The sequence below is a fragment of the Hoplias malabaricus genome, chromosome 7 (genome assembly GCF_029633855.1).
Source record: "Hoplias malabaricus isolate fHopMal1 chromosome 7, fHopMal1.hap1, whole genome shotgun sequence".
NCBI classification, from domain to species: Eukaryota; Metazoa; Chordata; class Actinopteri; order Characiformes; family Erythrinidae; genus Hoplias; species Hoplias malabaricus.
The window spans coordinates 26,503,396-26,521,210 of NC_089806.1; the positions used below are offsets into that span (position 1 = coordinate 26,503,396).

General features: G+C 38.3%; 1 protein-coding gene across 1 annotated transcript; it reads right to left on the reverse strand.

Moving 5' to 3' along the window:
* Positions 1 to 238: 238 nt before the first annotated feature.
* On the reverse strand, positions 239 to 15,377 carry adgrf3b (adhesion G protein-coupled receptor F3b). The gene is made up of 16 exons (XM_066677859.1): positions 15,235 to 15,377; positions 13,390 to 13,478; positions 11,118 to 11,246; positions 6,496 to 6,651; positions 6,346 to 6,401; positions 5,748 to 5,809; positions 5,529 to 5,647; positions 4,945 to 5,166; positions 4,373 to 4,622; positions 4,174 to 4,289; positions 3,892 to 4,079; positions 2,919 to 3,092; positions 1,040 to 2,359; positions 914 to 955; positions 792 to 827; positions 239 to 295 (listed from the first exon to the last, which is right to left on the reverse strand). Exons 1-16 carry the CDS (start codon positions 15,375 to 15,377, stop codon positions 239 to 241), a joined length of 3,159 nt encoding a protein of 1,052 aa, XP_066533956.1.
* Positions 15,378 to 17,815: the final 2,438 nt, after the last annotated feature.

Genomic DNA, 17,815 nt, shown 5'->3' on the forward strand with positions numbered 1-17,815 from the left:
TATAAAAAACTTTCAAAAAAGAGGGTCAATGCTAAAAAACTAAATTACATATTATATGGTTATATTTTAATAAAACTTTTTTCAATAAATATGTTAATTACATTATTTAATCTTAAACATGAACTTCTTTTAGTTTCAGTACTTGTTAATGTAGAACATAGCAATAAAAATCTAGAAATCTAGTCAAAATTTCACAACAGAATTACTTTATATTATTTTTCAAATACATAAAGATGCTTCAGTTTTTCCCAGTGGTAGAAGTCAAGTTCTTCTTGCTTTCATGTTTGGCTGACTTCTACAAAGGAACAAAATATTAGATAGTTGTATTATAATTTATTAAACTAATAAATTTGGTGTCTGAGTTTCATTTTGTAAACTTACAATTTACCTATACATCCTCCTTTCACGTTTTTGCAGCAACTATCGCAAAGTTGAATAAATTCTAAATCTGACCCCAACAGCCTAAAAATGTATCCAGTAGGTGATCTCAGAGTAAGCTATCAGGCTGCTCAGCTGTTCAAATGTTATCTTTTTTAAGAAATTCACAACTGATAGTTTTTATGCATCACTCTTTTTTCCCCATTTATAAGTTGATTATTATCGAGTATATAAGTAGGAGGATTTTGTTTCTGGCCACGTCATAGAAAAAGAGTGCTGAAGTTATGTCATACCCAGGCTAAGCTTACTTATAACCAGATTTAACTCCAGCATAGGCAGGTTAAAACATAATTTGGTTCAGGGATATTTGGATTTTGGATATTTAGCAAAACCAGCATTATTTTCATACTTACTCCAGAAATCACTAGTTTCACAATTTCGTCTCGAACCTAATAAAAGAAAGTGGAACAATCATGAGTAACTTAGCCTTTAAGAAGCAAGCAGCCTGTTCTGATAGAAAAAAAGCTACACATACCCTTTTTTCACCAAAACATCCTGTCAATAAAATAAAGAAACCCTACAGTGTAAAAGAAATAAAAATTAAATGTGCTGCATTTTAATGACACCAAGACTTTTTGAACAGTAATGATATAAGGTATACCTGTAAAGAGTTAACAATGGTGAAGGCATAGTTGATCAGGGCCATAAAAAAGCTGTTGCCATCCATTAGAAACACAAAGAGACCCAAGACCCATGTTCCACCAAAAACTGGAGTTAGGAAGACGATGACTTTGATAATACTCTTAGCTACTTCTTTGTCATCCTTTTTGTTATTCTCAGCTGCAGCAGGTTTGAGGAGAGTGACAATGACCACCACCATTGAGAACATATTTATGAATACTATGGTGCCGAGAGGGAAGAGAAAAGCATGAATGGACCCTTTCATTGGTGCAACGTATGTAAGCCAGCAGGTACTCCGATTGTAGTAGGTGACATCAGTCCTCTTTTCATAGTACATGTATGTCGCACCCACAGTCAATGTTGGACAAGCATAGCCAATAGTGATTGAGACAATCATGTACACTTTCTTTCTCAGTGGATGGAAGACAAAAATTAGCTGGTGGAGAAGCATGATGCTTAGGCAGAGCATCCAGAAAAACATGGCTAGGTAGAAGAAATGCTGCGCCACCACCACCAAAAGACATAATGTGTCACTGAGCTTACTTTGGAAGGATGCAGCAACAAAACTGCAGTCTGCTACAAGAAGACACAAAGAGATGTTTATCAAAGCTGTGTGGCGAAAATGTGAGAGGTTGCTCTTAACTACTGCATTCCATACCAAGACCTCAATGATGATGAAGACAATCAAGGAGCAGATAGAGATCCCCAGCCCAATGTAGGTGATCTCGTCTAGAAATCGGAGGTTAACTGAAGTCTTTGACAATAGCATAGAGAAGGAAGTCAAATGGTTGCACTCACAGAAACTAATATTACCAGAGCTTTGAGTGTAGTTACAGCCTTCTGTAGACCACTGGTTTTCTGTTGTGTTCCAGAACACACAGTGTGGTTTATTAAACCCTTTGTCTTCATCAGGCACAGGAAAAGCCAGTCTGATGTTTACAGCTCCTGAGTCATTGACTGTGGCAGATACAATTAAGCTTGGGTATATGGCCTCTTGAAAACTGCCTCTTGAGAGATAAGGTGCAATGTTTTGTAATCCCATTGTTTTCACTTCACAATTATCAGAAGCAGATGTGTTTAACTCCACCACAACATTGAAAAGAGTTCTATTGCACACAGCAGCATTTCGGCAAACCTGAAGTTGGATATTTGAAGAGTTATGTCCATCAGTGGTATTGAGTTTCATATTTTTTACCAGGTCTTCCACAGATGATAGGTAGCTTGAAGCCATGTTGCTGTTACTCTGCTCATCTGAGGACCATGTTGTGTTTAGTATATTGCTTGCAGACTCCAGGAAATTCTGAAAGGTACATTTTTCTTGTTAATATTAAGTTATGCTTGTCAAAGTAAAGTCAGTTACATTGCATTCAAGGCAGCTGTCGCATTGCTTGTTATTAATTATTTATTTTTGGTATGGTATTTCCATGGTAGTTTTCAGGAAGCACAACTGGTAGAGTCTGAATAAATAAAGGGATAGTGAAATGAGTATTCAATGGTGTTTAATGTGATTGGCTTCTATTTTTTGTAAATAAAGTCACTTTTTCTAACTCATTCTAGGAATTTGATATGATTGTAACAGGGACACAATGTCACTAATGCAAACCACTTACCAACTGCTTGTGGAGCAACCCTGAATGAAAGTGTGTGTGAATTAACACCCCTTGTATGTGTGAGTGGGTTAAAAGTTTGTTCCATGATGTAGAGATCTACAGTGTATTTGTGCGCATTTCAGGAAATATTTTGATTCGCTTTCACATAAATGTTTCGTGCTGCACTTTGCCATTTTGCATCCGCAATTCTGTGTGGGTGGTCCGCTGGGTATGATAAGATATTGAATAGTTTCATTAGTAATTGCTTACCGGCAGAAGTGACTCTCCCAGTGTGATTTTTTTGGCTGCATTACTCATTGTAGCTAACACAGTTACTGTGGCCGAAACATCACCAAATGTGTTTTCATCTGAAGTACTGTTTTTCAGATTATCAAAAATAATGCTAGCCACTTCCTCTGTAGCTCCTACACCTTTAACAAAATCCTAAAAAACAACAAAATCACAAATTTACATAAAATCTCAGTGATTAACATCTCATACTCTTATTGTGTAGTAGGGATCATCAACTAGATTAGACCCTAGTTCAGATTCTCATGAAGCAAGCACTTTTGGTTTATAGAGCCAAACTCTTTCATGACCTATAAGATTGAGACAGAATAGATTTGAATTCAGCCTTGAGGCACTGGGATGCGATCCTGTATCAAGTTTCAAGATGTATTCAAATCCAAGTGAAGTCTCAATTCTCAGTGGTGACTTGAGCCTTTGGAGAATAAATTTGTGTTGAGTCTTTTGGGGTGTGAGCTTAAGTTGAGTTTCAAGTCCAACTCAAATCTTTGAGTGTGAGTCTGAGTTGAATGTCCAGCCTTTGAGATGCTCTTTGAATTTTGTGTCCCTGCAATGCGTGGCTGTTTCAAGTGTGAATCTCAGTGGTGTGTTCAGTCTTTCTGGTGCACTCCAAGATTAGTTTCTGTGTTGCAAAATTCAGTTGGTATCAAATTACTTGGATGTGTACAAACAGAGACAATCATAAGACAGTGAATAAAGGTCTGAGTTGGGATTAGGGTTTCAAGCCTTAAGATTTAGAGTCTTGGTTGGGTCACAAATATAACACGGTGCTAAAATATCCTCTGAATGCACAAATTTCAATAGTTTATGTGGCAGGGGGAATAAGTATTTGGGTATTGAAATTTTGAAGGATTTTAGTGTGGGAGAAAATTTGTCACTGGGCTGGTTTTCACCTGTTGAATGCTAGTTGATTATTCTGAGAGCATTATTTACTTACCCCTGCTGCAGCAGTCACTTGGTTGAGTGTCTGTTTTACACACAGATCGACAGGATTTGCCCAGGTTTCACCATTGCATGTGCGTTCCTTAGTTCCCAGTCTCCCAGGGTCAGTGCAGAGTATTGTTGCTGTTGCTCCACCCTTAGTTTTTGGCCATGGATCTTCTTTTTCACAGACCGGATCACCAGCTGAATGTTGAATATGGTTATTTAAGACCTCCATATATGGCTGATTTCAGTGCTATATATCATACAAGAGGCCTTATTATTATTCTGTACTTACGATATATTATGGGTATACTCAGAGAGGCAGTCCTGTTTTGACCCAAACTGTTTGTGATGTTACAAACAGCAATCAGAAATGGCTGGCGGTCTTTCGTGCAGTTGATTGTAAATGTGCTAGAATAGCTAATTATGCTGTTGTAATCTGGAGAAAAAAAGACATTTGTCCATAATATATATATATATATTTATACATATACACTATTTTGTAGTTAGACAAGAAAGTGTTAATACCTGGCTCAATGACTGTGCCATTTATTTTCACTGTGTACGTTTCAGAACTATTGTCAATTGAACAGGTGACTTGAACTTGAATATATTGCCCCAGAGTGCAGTCAGGATTGGGTGGTATGCTGGTGATATTAATGAATTCAGGTAAGAGCGCCACCTGCAGTTTTGCTGAGGCAGCATGGGACACTGAGCCATTGGTGAACAGACAGGTGTACACCCCTGAAATAAATGAAATGTTATGCTAGACTGCAGAAATCAACATCTGTGCAAATGCGATATATTATTTACTGCTTATTTTGGTTCATTGTCGTGTAATCTAACATCAGAAGCTGTTTTACAGGCAGGAAAGTAAGCAGAGTATGTGTTGAGAATTTTATCTTACACTAGGGAAAAATATTACAATAAATAATGTATAAACCCAAATCTAGATAATAAAGATTATTTAGCCAATTAAAAAAAATACTGCACCTTTGGAACTGGAAAAATATAATAACAGTAAAATAAAAAGGTTAAGGATAAGTGATGGGTGTTTGGGATTCACCTGCCCAGAACCATGTTATGTTTGTCAGTGTGATTTCTGCACAGCTTGCACAAGGTGAATACTGGAATTCCACTTCAGTTCCAATGCCCACTATCTGTGGGTCTTGTTTAGGGCGAGTTATCTGCCATATGGTGCTCTGCATCTCTTCATCAGTGATGCAGGTTATGTTGAGCTGAGAATTATAGCATACTTTCTGTGGAGGAATATCAATGCTAGCTATACCTGAAATGGTTTAAGAAAAAACAAAAGATTAACTTAGGTGACACAGGTGTTTACAAAATTAAAGATTTTTTATTTCTTAAATGAATGATAAATTATTTTTACATTATTTATTTCTGTTAAGTGCACCTCGCATACATATAAAATTATAAAATGATTTTGTAGTCCCAGTTTATGTTTCACAGAATGGGCAACACACATAGGGCAACATATACAAAATAGGTCTAGTACAAAATCCTATATCCAAGCCATTTGTGTATAGCATAATTGTTGTTTAGTATAAAAAATATATATATTAGAGGAAATGACTGATAGCTCAGAAGGGAGTTTAAAAAACAAGGGTCAGTTTTTTAAAAAATATTTACCTGTAGATGTAACATTTATATTTGTAATAGTTGGATATAGGTTCGACAGTGTTGAAAGCATTCCCTGAACTTTTGCAGTCCTAAATGTGGCACTGAGATTCACTAGAAAATCCAGACCACTGGTGTATAACAGAACACGGAGAAGGCATATTAGCATAAAATAACATAGTTGTCATTTGAGAATCAAATTAAATTTAGAAAAGTACTATTATTTAGTACCCGCTTCTTGTTGTTACATCAAGTGAGTCAAAACCATTCATGTTCTGGAAGAGTGTTAGCAGCTGGAATTGAAAAAATAAAACACCATAAGTATCCAATAAAAATACTTCAAACAAAGAACACAATATTTAATGTTGATTTCAATTTACAGTAGGTCTTATATCTGCAGTGGATTGCCAGAATACAGGGGCATTCTGACATAAAAGTTAAATTTGAATATGTTTTATTGTGTTATGCAGTGTTCTGTCATGCAGTCATTTAAGTTGAAATATTTTTCAATTTTGTTATTTATATTATAATATTTATGGGGTTACAAATTTATAATTGTTTTATAGTAAAAACAATGTTACATAAAATAAAAAAAAATCAAGCATCCATAATTAGTAATATATATTATAACTGAATGGAATTTGTAACAGAACCTGTACTTTAATAAATAAATAATAATACAAAAAAAAACTTTCTTTAGTAAATCCTTTCCTAATTGTCTCTCTTAGTTGTCTTTGCATTTACCCCCTCACACTCTAAAGTAAAACTTTTGTTGTTTCACCAACAACCACTGAGCTTGAGACATTACAGACAAAATTTAGTGACATACTTTAGGTTGTAAAGTGGACTGAAGTTCTGTGGTGTCAATGCTTCCATAGAGGGTAACTGCACCAAAAGAGGCAGACACACTTTAGAGTTTTAAAGCTGTCTTATTCCTTTCTGGTTATGAGAAATCCAGAAGGTTTCTAAAAGGTCCTACCATTGACTTTGGGCACACACAATGGCGTGAAATCTGAAATGTTGGCCACACACGTTATATTGTTGCAGCACTTGCTGACAGAGTCACACACTAAGTCACTCCAGATGTAGTCATTATCACACAAGCACGTCGTCACATCACCAATGATTTCACATTCTGGAACAAGACATATAAGACAGAAGTAGATAAGTATAAGTGGATAGTATAATGTGCACACTTCCTGTGGAATATCATAAAAGGTTTGTAGAGGACACTTTTAATTAATGTATTCAGTAACTTTAAGTTGCATGTGTTTCTGACACAGATGCTCAGTTGCAAACACACAAATGGAATAATCTACACAGAAATCACTGCCAGTGTTCCACTGCTTTAGGTTTTGAAATTAAGCATGGCTTAGTGCACTTAGGTTCATGAATAGCTGCTGCAGAACATTCAACTCCATTGTCATTGCTTTCCTTAAGTGAAGTTCCATCCATCCATCCATTATCTGTAACCGCTTATCCAATTTAGGGTCGCGGGGGGTCCAGAGCCTACCTGGAATCATCGGGCGCAAGGCGGGAATACACCCTGGAGGGGGCGCCAGTCCTTCACAGGGCAACACAGACACACACACATTCACTCACACACTCACACCTACGGACACTTTTGAGTCGCCAATCCACCTGCAACGTGTGTTTTTGGACTGTGGGAGGAAACCGGAGCACCCGGAGGAAACCCACGCGGACACGGGGAGAACACACCAACTCCTCACAGACAGTCACCTGGAGCAGGAATCGAACCCACAACCTCCAGGTTCCTGGAGCTGTGTGACTGCGACATCTACCTGCTGCGCCATAAGTGAAGTTATGTAATATAATTTTGGGGATAGGACCACGCCCGAACTCCTCCTCTCAGCCCTATATATACCCAGCAAATTCACGTCATTTCCGTGTCAGACAAACTCGCCTCATTTAGTTCAGGAGATGGATCCCGACTCGACTGCTTCACTACGTCAGCTCGCTCATTCCTGCTGATCCCCATATTCGGAGCCGCGTTCGGCCTTTATCAAGCCCACTGAGCCTCCTGTTTTAAACTCGCTCCGGCTAAACTGCCATGGGACCGCCCAGTATCTGAAGTTACGTACGGCCGTTGTCGCGCCTGCAACTGCTTCAACTGTTCTATGCTCTGCTGTCTTTCCCGCTCCGGATCTGTGCTCTGTTCTCCTGCTTCTCCTCCCGCTGCATTCGGCCTCCCGAGTGACCCACCGCATCTGCCTCCGAAGCTGGGGCAAGGCTTTGAGCCTCCCCATATCTTCATCTCCGGCTACGCTGCTACGGGACTGCCTCGTGTTTTGCGGAACGCGAATCTACTGTCGTCACGGCTGCTGCTCCACAGCTACGAGCTCTACAGCGCTTTGAGACTCCCATTTCGTCCTCTCCGGCAGAACAACCTCGGCGTTCCAGCAACGTGCTCCGAAACAACGGCGCCCCCTTCGCTCACTCAGCTAAAAAGAGAAACCCGTCTGCCAGTGTAAGGACCCCCTGCGCAGCAATGCGATGACGTCCCAACCTTCTATCTCCGACTTAACGCTCCCTGCTGGAGCATTCTTCGTCTTCCTGTTACCCTTTCTGGTTGTGTCTAAGCTGGAGACATTAGCCTCAATGTCTTAGTCTTTGCTGTCTCACAGGTCGGTGCCTCAGCGGGCTGTTTTGATAATATAATTATCTGAGCTGAATTGGATTATGGCTTAGAATCTGCAATATTTATGCACATCTCCAGGGCTCTACATCTCTCTACGCATTATCCCACCCTCCCTTTCTCTTCCTCTACATCTGTCTCTATGCATCATCCCACCCCTCTGCTTTTCATCCCACCCCTCTGCTTTTCATCCCACCCCTCCCTTCATCATCCCCCATTGCAGCTGCATGCCTCAGACCTTCTAGCTCGCACCCCTCTATAGGTGCTGCGGCGGGCCTCTCTCTTGTCCAGCTCTCTGGGCACTCGATGTGGTCTTCTCACTGCTGATTCATTTTCTTTCCACCCTCTACCCCTGCTGCTGCTCTATGCCTCCTACTTTCCAGCTCTCACCCCCTCTACAGGTTGCTGTTGCGGGCCTGCCTCCTGCCTGGCGCTCTGGGCATTCTATGCAGTCTCCTTGCTGCACAGCTTCCTCACCCTAGATTCGCTCTCATCCGATCGTCTCATTCTCCCAGCCTGTACATCAGCAGCTTGCATACTTCATGGACGCTTATCCCAACCTCTTCTATTTGCGGCCACGTCATACCCTGCCTCTAACATTACAATTCTCATTTTTCTATTTGGGTGCTCCTGCAGACCCTCATCCTGACTCCTATGCTGATGTGCTTCTCCCACCCTCCAGCTTCCAGTTTATACTCTCTTTTCAGATGCTGCTGTGGACTATCATACTGGACCCTCCTCTGTGCTGCCTTGCTGCTCACACTCTACAGCTTCTAGCTCCTGCTCTGTTTTCAGGTGCTTTGGTGGACCCTCATTCCCCACTTCTTGCTGCTGCACTACTCAGAGTCTCTGACTTTCCAGCTCATCGTCTTCCCGGGTGCCGTTACAGGCCATGTCCTAATCCTCTCTCCTTTGCGGCTGTCCCGCACCCCGCCTCTTCCTTTACAGCACACCCTCTCTCCTGATGTGGACATTCATCCTAATCCCCTTCCCCTCATGGTTTCGCTGGATCCTGCCTCTTCCTTTACAGACCTTCGTCCCAACCCCATAGCTTTGCAGCCGCACCGCCCACCTCCAACTTCTCAGCTTGCACTCTCTCCTCAGAAACTGCTGTGGATGCTCATCCCTATGCCTTCCCCTCACAAACAAACGACGCCCTGCGTCCACTGTACGGCTTGCACTCTCTCCTGCTGGATCTTACATTCTGCTTCTCCTAGCGACTGCACCTCGCACTGTCTCTTATGGTACTGTTCGTACTAATTCTTCCAGCAGCTGCGGGCTTTCAACCTGCCGCTCTGAGCCCCTAAGTTCCAGCTTATGCTCTCTTCTCAGGCGTGGCCTTAGACCAGCCCCCCTACGCAGCACTCAGGCCCTTGACGCCACCTCAAATTCAATTCACCCTCTCACATGCAGCCTTGTCGCTCTCAGCTTCTAACTTTCCAACTCGTGCCAGCGAGGACCTTACTCTTTCATCTCTCGCTAGCAACAGCACCTCACCCTGCCTCCTATGGTACTGTTCGCACTGATTCCTCCAGGTGCTGTGGACCTTCAACCTGTCCTCCTATCTTCACAACCACGCTGCCATCTAGCCCCCAAGTTCCAGCTTATGCTCTCTCCCCAGGTTACCTTGGACCAGCACTCAGGCACTTGACGCCACCTCCGGCGCCTGTTTTTTCATCACCCTCTAGGCATCTTTGTTATCATGTAGTCAACTTTCTACCTTGCCTCCTTGCTTGGTACCTTGCCTCCTTGCCTGTCCGACGCGTCATTTCCGCGTCGGACAAACTCGCCTCATTTAGTTCAGGAGATGGATCTCGACTCGACTGCTTCACGACGTCAGCTCGCTCCTCTGCGCTGGGTCATTCCTGCTGATCCCCATATTCGGAGCCGCGTTCGGCCTTTATCAAGCACACTGAGCCTCCTGTTTTAAACTCGCTCCCGTCTCCACCCTTTTCTCATATTCATTTATCCAGTGGGGGGGGGGGTCTGGCTTCATACGTATTCATAAGCCGCCCTGAACTCTTCCCCAAAAGACTTGAGTTCATCTTCCCGTTTCAGCCTCTATGGGCGTGGTCCATACTAGCAAAGAGATGTTTGTATAATAATGCTTGTGTCAGCGATGTGTATAACTCATTAGATGGTTTCTCGTTCCTTTATTGTGTTAAATGCGATTCTGTTTTGTTGAGGTACTCCTTGGGTTTAGGATCCAAAAACAGAAGAATAGAGTTGTAAAGTCTTCAGTTTCAGTACTGGTTATGTGCTGGATATATTAAGTAACAGCATTATACTTGAAGAGCTGCAGTACACAAGTAGTTTTTAAGCTGCTACTTTCTTCTTTTATTTTTGGGAGGTTACTTTTGACTAGGGTGTTAAATAGCCACTTGTAATCAGGGATGGTGCGGTGGGGATGGGTGGGGTATTCTCTTATGTTGAAAATATTTTTTTTAGTAACACCAAATATAGAAACTATTAAGATCACTACTCTAAACATAATATAACAGGATAAAAAGCAACACAGATATATACTATACTTGAACTTCAAACAAACAACATGACACAGCATACCAGCATTACACATGAACCATGGTCCAGGAGGCTGGAGCTATATTATGCTAACAGTAAAACAGAAGTTAAAGGCTGTGCCATCCCAGCTTTTATAGGGGAGCTAAAGCAGCACGATGTGAGATTGTTGCTGTTTTTTCTAAAAGAACTAGGAAAAAAAAAAAAGATTTCAGAGAGTCCAAATATTTAATTAAGGGGTCCTGAAAACCCTGGGACCACCCTGTTTTTTGCACCTTGCATTTTACAAAAAGTAACATTCATTTTAGTGCTGTTTTCATTAGTGAAGGTATCACTTGACATTTCCAACCATTTTCTAAAACAGTAAAACTATTAATAATGACAAGCAGAATCTATTTGTTTATGTGTGTTTATAATGAGCCTACCAGCTATTATTGTTGCTTCTGTGATGGATACAGTGCTTGTGATTGGTCCCTGGAGTGCAGACAGAAAAGAAGATACATTCATGGTCGCGTTCCCCTCAATCATCACCTCTGCGACATACATGTCAGTGGCTATTGGGACATTAAAGACAAAATGAACACAAGCCTTTATTATAAATTTAAGTGTTAATCAAATTACATACAACTAAAGAGATCAGAACATGTCACTGCAACACAATTCAGTGGCACCTACAATTATTGACACCCAGAACATGGTTTAATAAAAAGGCATTATGTTAACCAGCTTTATATTACACTGAAAATATTATCCATAGTGTCCATTAATATTTATATCACTTGTTTGGCTATCTATGCTTGCAGTGGTATCTATGTGCTTCTTGTCTTGATTTTTCATTTTGCCTCACTAAATCATTTTGTGTTTGTGCTCTTTATAGGGTCCATTTAGTAAACCCTCACAAATCTTCTACAGCAAATCTATAGGAACACAAAGGGAACTGTGTTCCAAAATGGCCGGTCTGTGCTGTCCCTTAAGAATCAAGCTCCATCTCTTTGAGATGTTTTCCTCAACAAACAATAAACAAAAGGGGGAAAATAAATATTGTCACTTTCTGAAATTAATAATTAAGTCAGATGAAGCTAGAGCTGGGTGATATGGCCAAAAATGTTATCATGACTAGTTTTTCTATATTGATATTTATCGCAATATTAACATTTTGTCACACTGTGACAAAGGACATCCTTCTAAAAACATAAAATATAATATATAAAATATAAATTATATATAAATAAATAACAAAATATAAATGTACATAGTATGCATATTACTCAAATTCACAAGGAAATATTTAATAGAACTATAACATTTTCTTGCCTTATAAAACCAATGATATCTAAGTCTTGTGTTAATCAAAATTAATCACAAAACATATCAATATCACCTACCACTAAATGAGGCTCAATTCCCTTGCTATTGTCTATTATCATTTTTTGATATTATCAAAAAATCACTGTATTAGGAACCTTCTGTCTACTTTCATTGTCCATTTTATCAGCTCCACGAACCATAAATTAGCACTTCGTAGTTTTACAAGTAAAGACAGTGGTCAGTCCACCTGTTTCCTGGCATACGTTCTTATCCCTATTTCACCCTACTTTTCAATGATCCAGATTCCACAGGACCACCACAGAGCAGGTATGATTTGGTTAATGGATCATTCTCAGCGCTGCAGTGACAATGATGTGGTGGTGGTCTGTTAATGTGTTGCACTGGTACGAGTGGATCAGACACAGCAGTGCTGCTGGAGTTTTTAAACACTGTGTCTATTCACTGTCCACTCTGTTAGACACACCTACCTTGCTGGTCCACCTTGTAGATGTAAAGTCAGAGACAGTAGCTCATCTGTTGTTGCACAGTTTGTGTTAGTCATCCACTAGTCCTTCATCAGTGGACACAAGAAATTGTTGGCTGGATATTTCAGCAGTGACACTTAGGGCTTTCAAAACTCTAGCAGCACTGCTGTGTCTCATCCACTCCTGCCAACATTAGGGGTCCTGACCATTAAAGATCATGTTGAAATGTGGTAGGAGGGTATGTAGAAATGGGGATAAAAAAGTAAGCATTGAAAAAGGTGGACTATAGTCTTGTAGAACTACAAAGTGATCCTGTATTGTCAGTGGAGCTGATAAAATGGACAATGAATGTAGATACAAGGTAGGTGTTTCTAATCCAGTGATTAATCAGTGTATAATTGCAGCAATTTTGAATTGGAAAATGCCATACTTTAGGCTAAATTATGAGCAAAATTAATCATGTGTTTAAATTTACGATTTATAATGATTAACTACACAATCTGATTTTGATTAATCACAATTTTTATATTTTGACACCATAGTTATGAGGAAAAATTATATTTAGTTATTGCAAGTCATTACTGGGGATTGACCAATCATAACACTGAAATAAATTTGATACCTAAATAATCAAAAATATTGGAATTCCCTCATATTTTCAGTTTAAGAGATTATTGATTTGAGTTTTTCATTTTAGAATTCACAATTCTATTGTCATATACAAACAATATCCGTTCACTCATGGTCTGAATATGTCCTTTACATAAAGTGGCAATTGTTTCTACCAGGTGCACTATACTCACCTACATGTGCAATCTGTTGAATGAGAAGAGAAAAACAGATGATAACTGTAGTTTATTGACAGCTTATTTTATAAATCACAGTTTTATTTTATAAATCACACTATTAGTGTGAGTGAATGTATACCTTACCTGGCAATATATACACAGAATGGCACAGAGTAGCATGCTTGTCTCTCGTATGGTCTTGATCCTTCAGAGACAATGAAATTCATAGTTTCAGGGTGGATTTACTTATTTCTCGTGAACAAAACATGGGCGCTCATTCTCCAGCGACTTTTCTATACATTATAAAAGTCATTATATTGACACCTAGTGGCCTGTATGTGTCAGAGTTTCTCTTTCATTTTCCATAAGAAATTTGAAACATGGGGAATATACACAAGACCAATAAGGGACCACAGAACAAATATTGGTAGCTATGTTCTGGTCATAAAAACCATAGATTACTCTACTTTATTCTGAGCTAAAAGAAAAGAATGGAATGTGAAACTGCAAATGTTTTGTAGGCCTTTTCCTTATGTTTCCTTTTTTGAGGTTAAGATGTATTGGGACAGTTTAAATTTGGCCTCTTGGTCTCCTGAAGATTAGGTTATTAGACAAATCTCCACCATCGTCCATTATACCAACATTGTATAACAGTCAATGAAAAATGTAAAGGAGGAAAACCTTCAGACACAACACAGCATTGTTTTAACACCAAAGCTCTCCGTTCAATACTATTTTATCTGCAAAAATTTGCTGGGTTTTTTTTTACATCAATTTTACACCAAATTTTGCAACATTTGTAGGGATAAAAATTATACTGAATACTTCTTGAGGCAACATTATTGACCAGCTACATATTCATAAAATATTTTAAAAATGAATATGCCTCTGTGGTTTACATTATTTGCTTTGTTAAATTCTGATTTAATAATAAAATTACCACTGTTAAGTAAATGTTGTTTGTTAATTATCATCAAAATCATTATCATCATCAGCATTATATTTTAATAAAAGATATTTGTTCAGTTTATCCATTATGACTTGTTAACTCCAATCATTTCCTATCAGATACTGAGTGTATGCTACATGTTTTTTCAGGAATATGTTAACCACAGCCACAACTTTTTAATCTGTCACTACTGTATCATCATCAGAGAACACAACATGCTTGGAGGACAGCGGTTACTGCCAATTCTGTTTGCAAGGCAATTTCACTAGAGTGATTTTCAAATTTTGAGAAGATGTGTTTCTAAAAAAACCCTTTTTTTGTCCAAATATATCCACACCTCTAATTAGTTTATAACTACCATAGTGTAAATAAAACGATGTTCTAGAGCAGTTTTCCAGCCTATGGTCACCATGCTTGCAGTGTCTAGCCGTAAGCTGTGGAGTGATGCATCTATCGTCAGGATGTGAACTCACTAATGGTCACTTTGAATTCCCTTCAGAGGAGGGCACATATTGACAGCGACAGCATGCATATTTGATTGAAAGTTTTTGATTATTATGAATGAGCAAAATGTTTGCAATGCCACAACACATCTTATACATTTAGATTATGACCACATTAAACAGGAAACCCTGGGTTTTTCTGTAGAATAATTAGTTTTTATTCTTACCTGTTAGATTTCTAACAATGTATACAAAAAAAGGTCACTTTGTTTTGTTTGTAAAGTAAAAAGTTGTCCATTTTTAGTAAGGACAATTCAGTACTTGAATAATGATAACCATTTTAAAAATATTGGTTGAAAACATTTTTAAAATCTGGGTTGGTAGGTATATATTTATTAATTCATTAATTAAATTAACTTATTACTGATTTGATTAAAGCTTTATATTAGCTTAATCAAATCAGTAATAAGTTAATTTAATTAATGCTTTATTAAAGCTTTATGTTAATATTCCTGAAATTATTTTGAAGAAAAAGAAACAAATGCACAAATATATAATACAGTACTAACCTTAAGCACTTCATTTGGATGTTATTGTGAAGTTTGTTATCTGTCATAACATCACAGTGCCAGTAAAGAGGTTGCTTCCTGAGCCAAAGAGAAATGGTAATGAATAAGCCCACAAAGCGTAGAAGGTAGGGTGTGATTTGCATTTTACATGCTGCAGCTTCTTGTTTCATTTGGACAAGCCACCAGATTGTTTATTGGTTCCAGATTTCCATTTACCATTTGGCTAGCAAATACAGCTGCTTCCTATTGGACTTTACATCCAGGAGCTCTGTGGATTATTAATACATTTCGTTGTCTGTTTGTTTCTTGAAATATGTTTCTAAACTTACTTTTGTTTTGTGCCCAAATTGTAATAGTAATAAAATATTAAACAAATAATTAATATTAAATAAGTTACATGTAATAAAAGTTTACAAAAATGTATAAATTTGTAATAAAATATATATTTTTTAATGTGTTATTCACCTTTTTATTGGTTAAAAAAATTTACAGTTCTACAATATGAAATGAGCGGATATCCTGAAGTTCTTGAAACTGTGACAAAGAGAAAGAATGTGCATTTAGCTTTGGGGTATTTGGCTGTGGGGTAAATATTCATTCAATGACTGTAACCTCTTATCCAGTTCATGGTTGCCTATGTGGAATCACTGGGCACAAGGCGAGATGGGCTAATTATATTTGAGGAGTTTGTATGTAAGGGTATATTTATTTGGGGTATTTATATTAGGAGCATTTGTCAAGTATATTTGTGGCATTTGATATTGGCCTCTGTTGTCATAGCCTATACCCCAGGTAGTTGCTAATTTGTTGCTATGCTATCCAGGTTGGTTGCTGGGTGGTACTGCAAGGTGATTGCTAAAATACTGCTGTGTTATGATGTCCTGCACTCATTACTATATTAATAAGGTGGCATATGTGTGTGTGTGTGTGTGTGTCTGTATGTGGTAATTATGTCTGTTTGTCAAGGTGTGTTTGAGTGCCTGGATGTGAGGTTGTGCAGTTGTGTTTTGTCTAATTATCTGAGTGTGTTATATTCTCTAGCAGCTTAGATGTAGAAGGATATCAAAAACATCTGGTAGCATTTTGCATAATATCATTTTGCTGTTTGCTGGGATTTTAAGTGAAACTGTACAATTCATCACTAACTCCGGCTTTTTTATGCTTTTCTATTTTATCTAAACCAAGTCCTTTTGCTGACCCGATTTACCAAGAATGCCATATTCAAGAAACTCAAGCTGTTTCTTGGGAAGATCATTTATTTTTTACTTGAGCAATTATCTTACCCAACAAGGCATTTGAGTTTGGATTAAGGCTTCTCTACCCACCCTTGCTTTTCATAATTGCATTTTAAAAATATGGAAGTGCTGTCTGTAATTATAGAATATGTCATTGATATAATAAGCCTTAATATATAATATGTAATCTGTTAAAACAAAAACTAAATTTGGGAAAGAATACTTGCTAAATTGATCTGGAGCTAAATATGAAAAACTGAGCTGCCATGGTCAGGGACGTTTGGGTAATGGTTAGCCAAGCATCTCCCTCAATCATTTGCATACACATACACTTTATGATTACAGTTATGGCAATAGTGTAGGAAGTCTAACTCCTTATTTATTAACAAAATGGAAGCCTGAGTAGGAAGCTCTTTTCTTGGGGCTAACATTAATTAATTAACAAGTAACTCATATGAAAGTGTGATTATAAATTAATACTCTATCTGCTCAAATTGATTCCAAAAGACAAGAAATAAGCCCTTATATAGTTCCAGTGATCTAAAATGGTGTAATGTTTAAAATGCTTTAAATGTTTCACAGCTGAAAAGGTAAAACCATGGAACATGGAATGAACCATGGTTTTAATAAATAGCTAACAGTAATCGGTCAGGGTATAATTCACTTTGTCAAACTGTCTGGTTCCAATGATGTGCAAATGAATGGACGTGAATTCTAACAGAGTTTATTTTAAATGATTATTTTAAAGTACTGAATAATTCCAAAAGGAAAAAGAAAAAAGCCAAAGAAAAAGAACGTGTACTCTGTTTGAGATTTTCTCCGTGTTTAAAAGTCAGTAAAAATTGCTGAATTCAGCTACTTTGATGTGCATTGTGATCCAGAACTAACCATCCAGTATGTGTCCCAGACCTTAATTATGCTCTTGTACGCTTTGCAAAAGACTAGAGACTGATGCTGCAGCAAGGGGCAATAAAATACCAGTAATCTACCAGGATCTATAACCATAAAACTGCTCTTGAGAACTTAAAACTTTTAAAAACCTCATGTATGACAAAGAAATGGGCAAAGCTTCATTTGCAAATGGGCCTTGTTTTTTTCAAGTGTATTTGTTAGTCAAATGGCATCCATGGAAACCTCAGTGTTTTGGATGCACATTCAAAATGAGGTGCATGATTTAATTGGAAAGAACCTTTGCACAATGCTGCAAACAAAAATATTACGTCACTCCACCAAAGAAATCAGAACACTGAACCTTTAATCAACAATGACATTTTAAATGGCACACTAACTAGCAAAATTGACCATTCACACAACACAGTTTATTTAAAAAAGTCTGAGCATTTGAC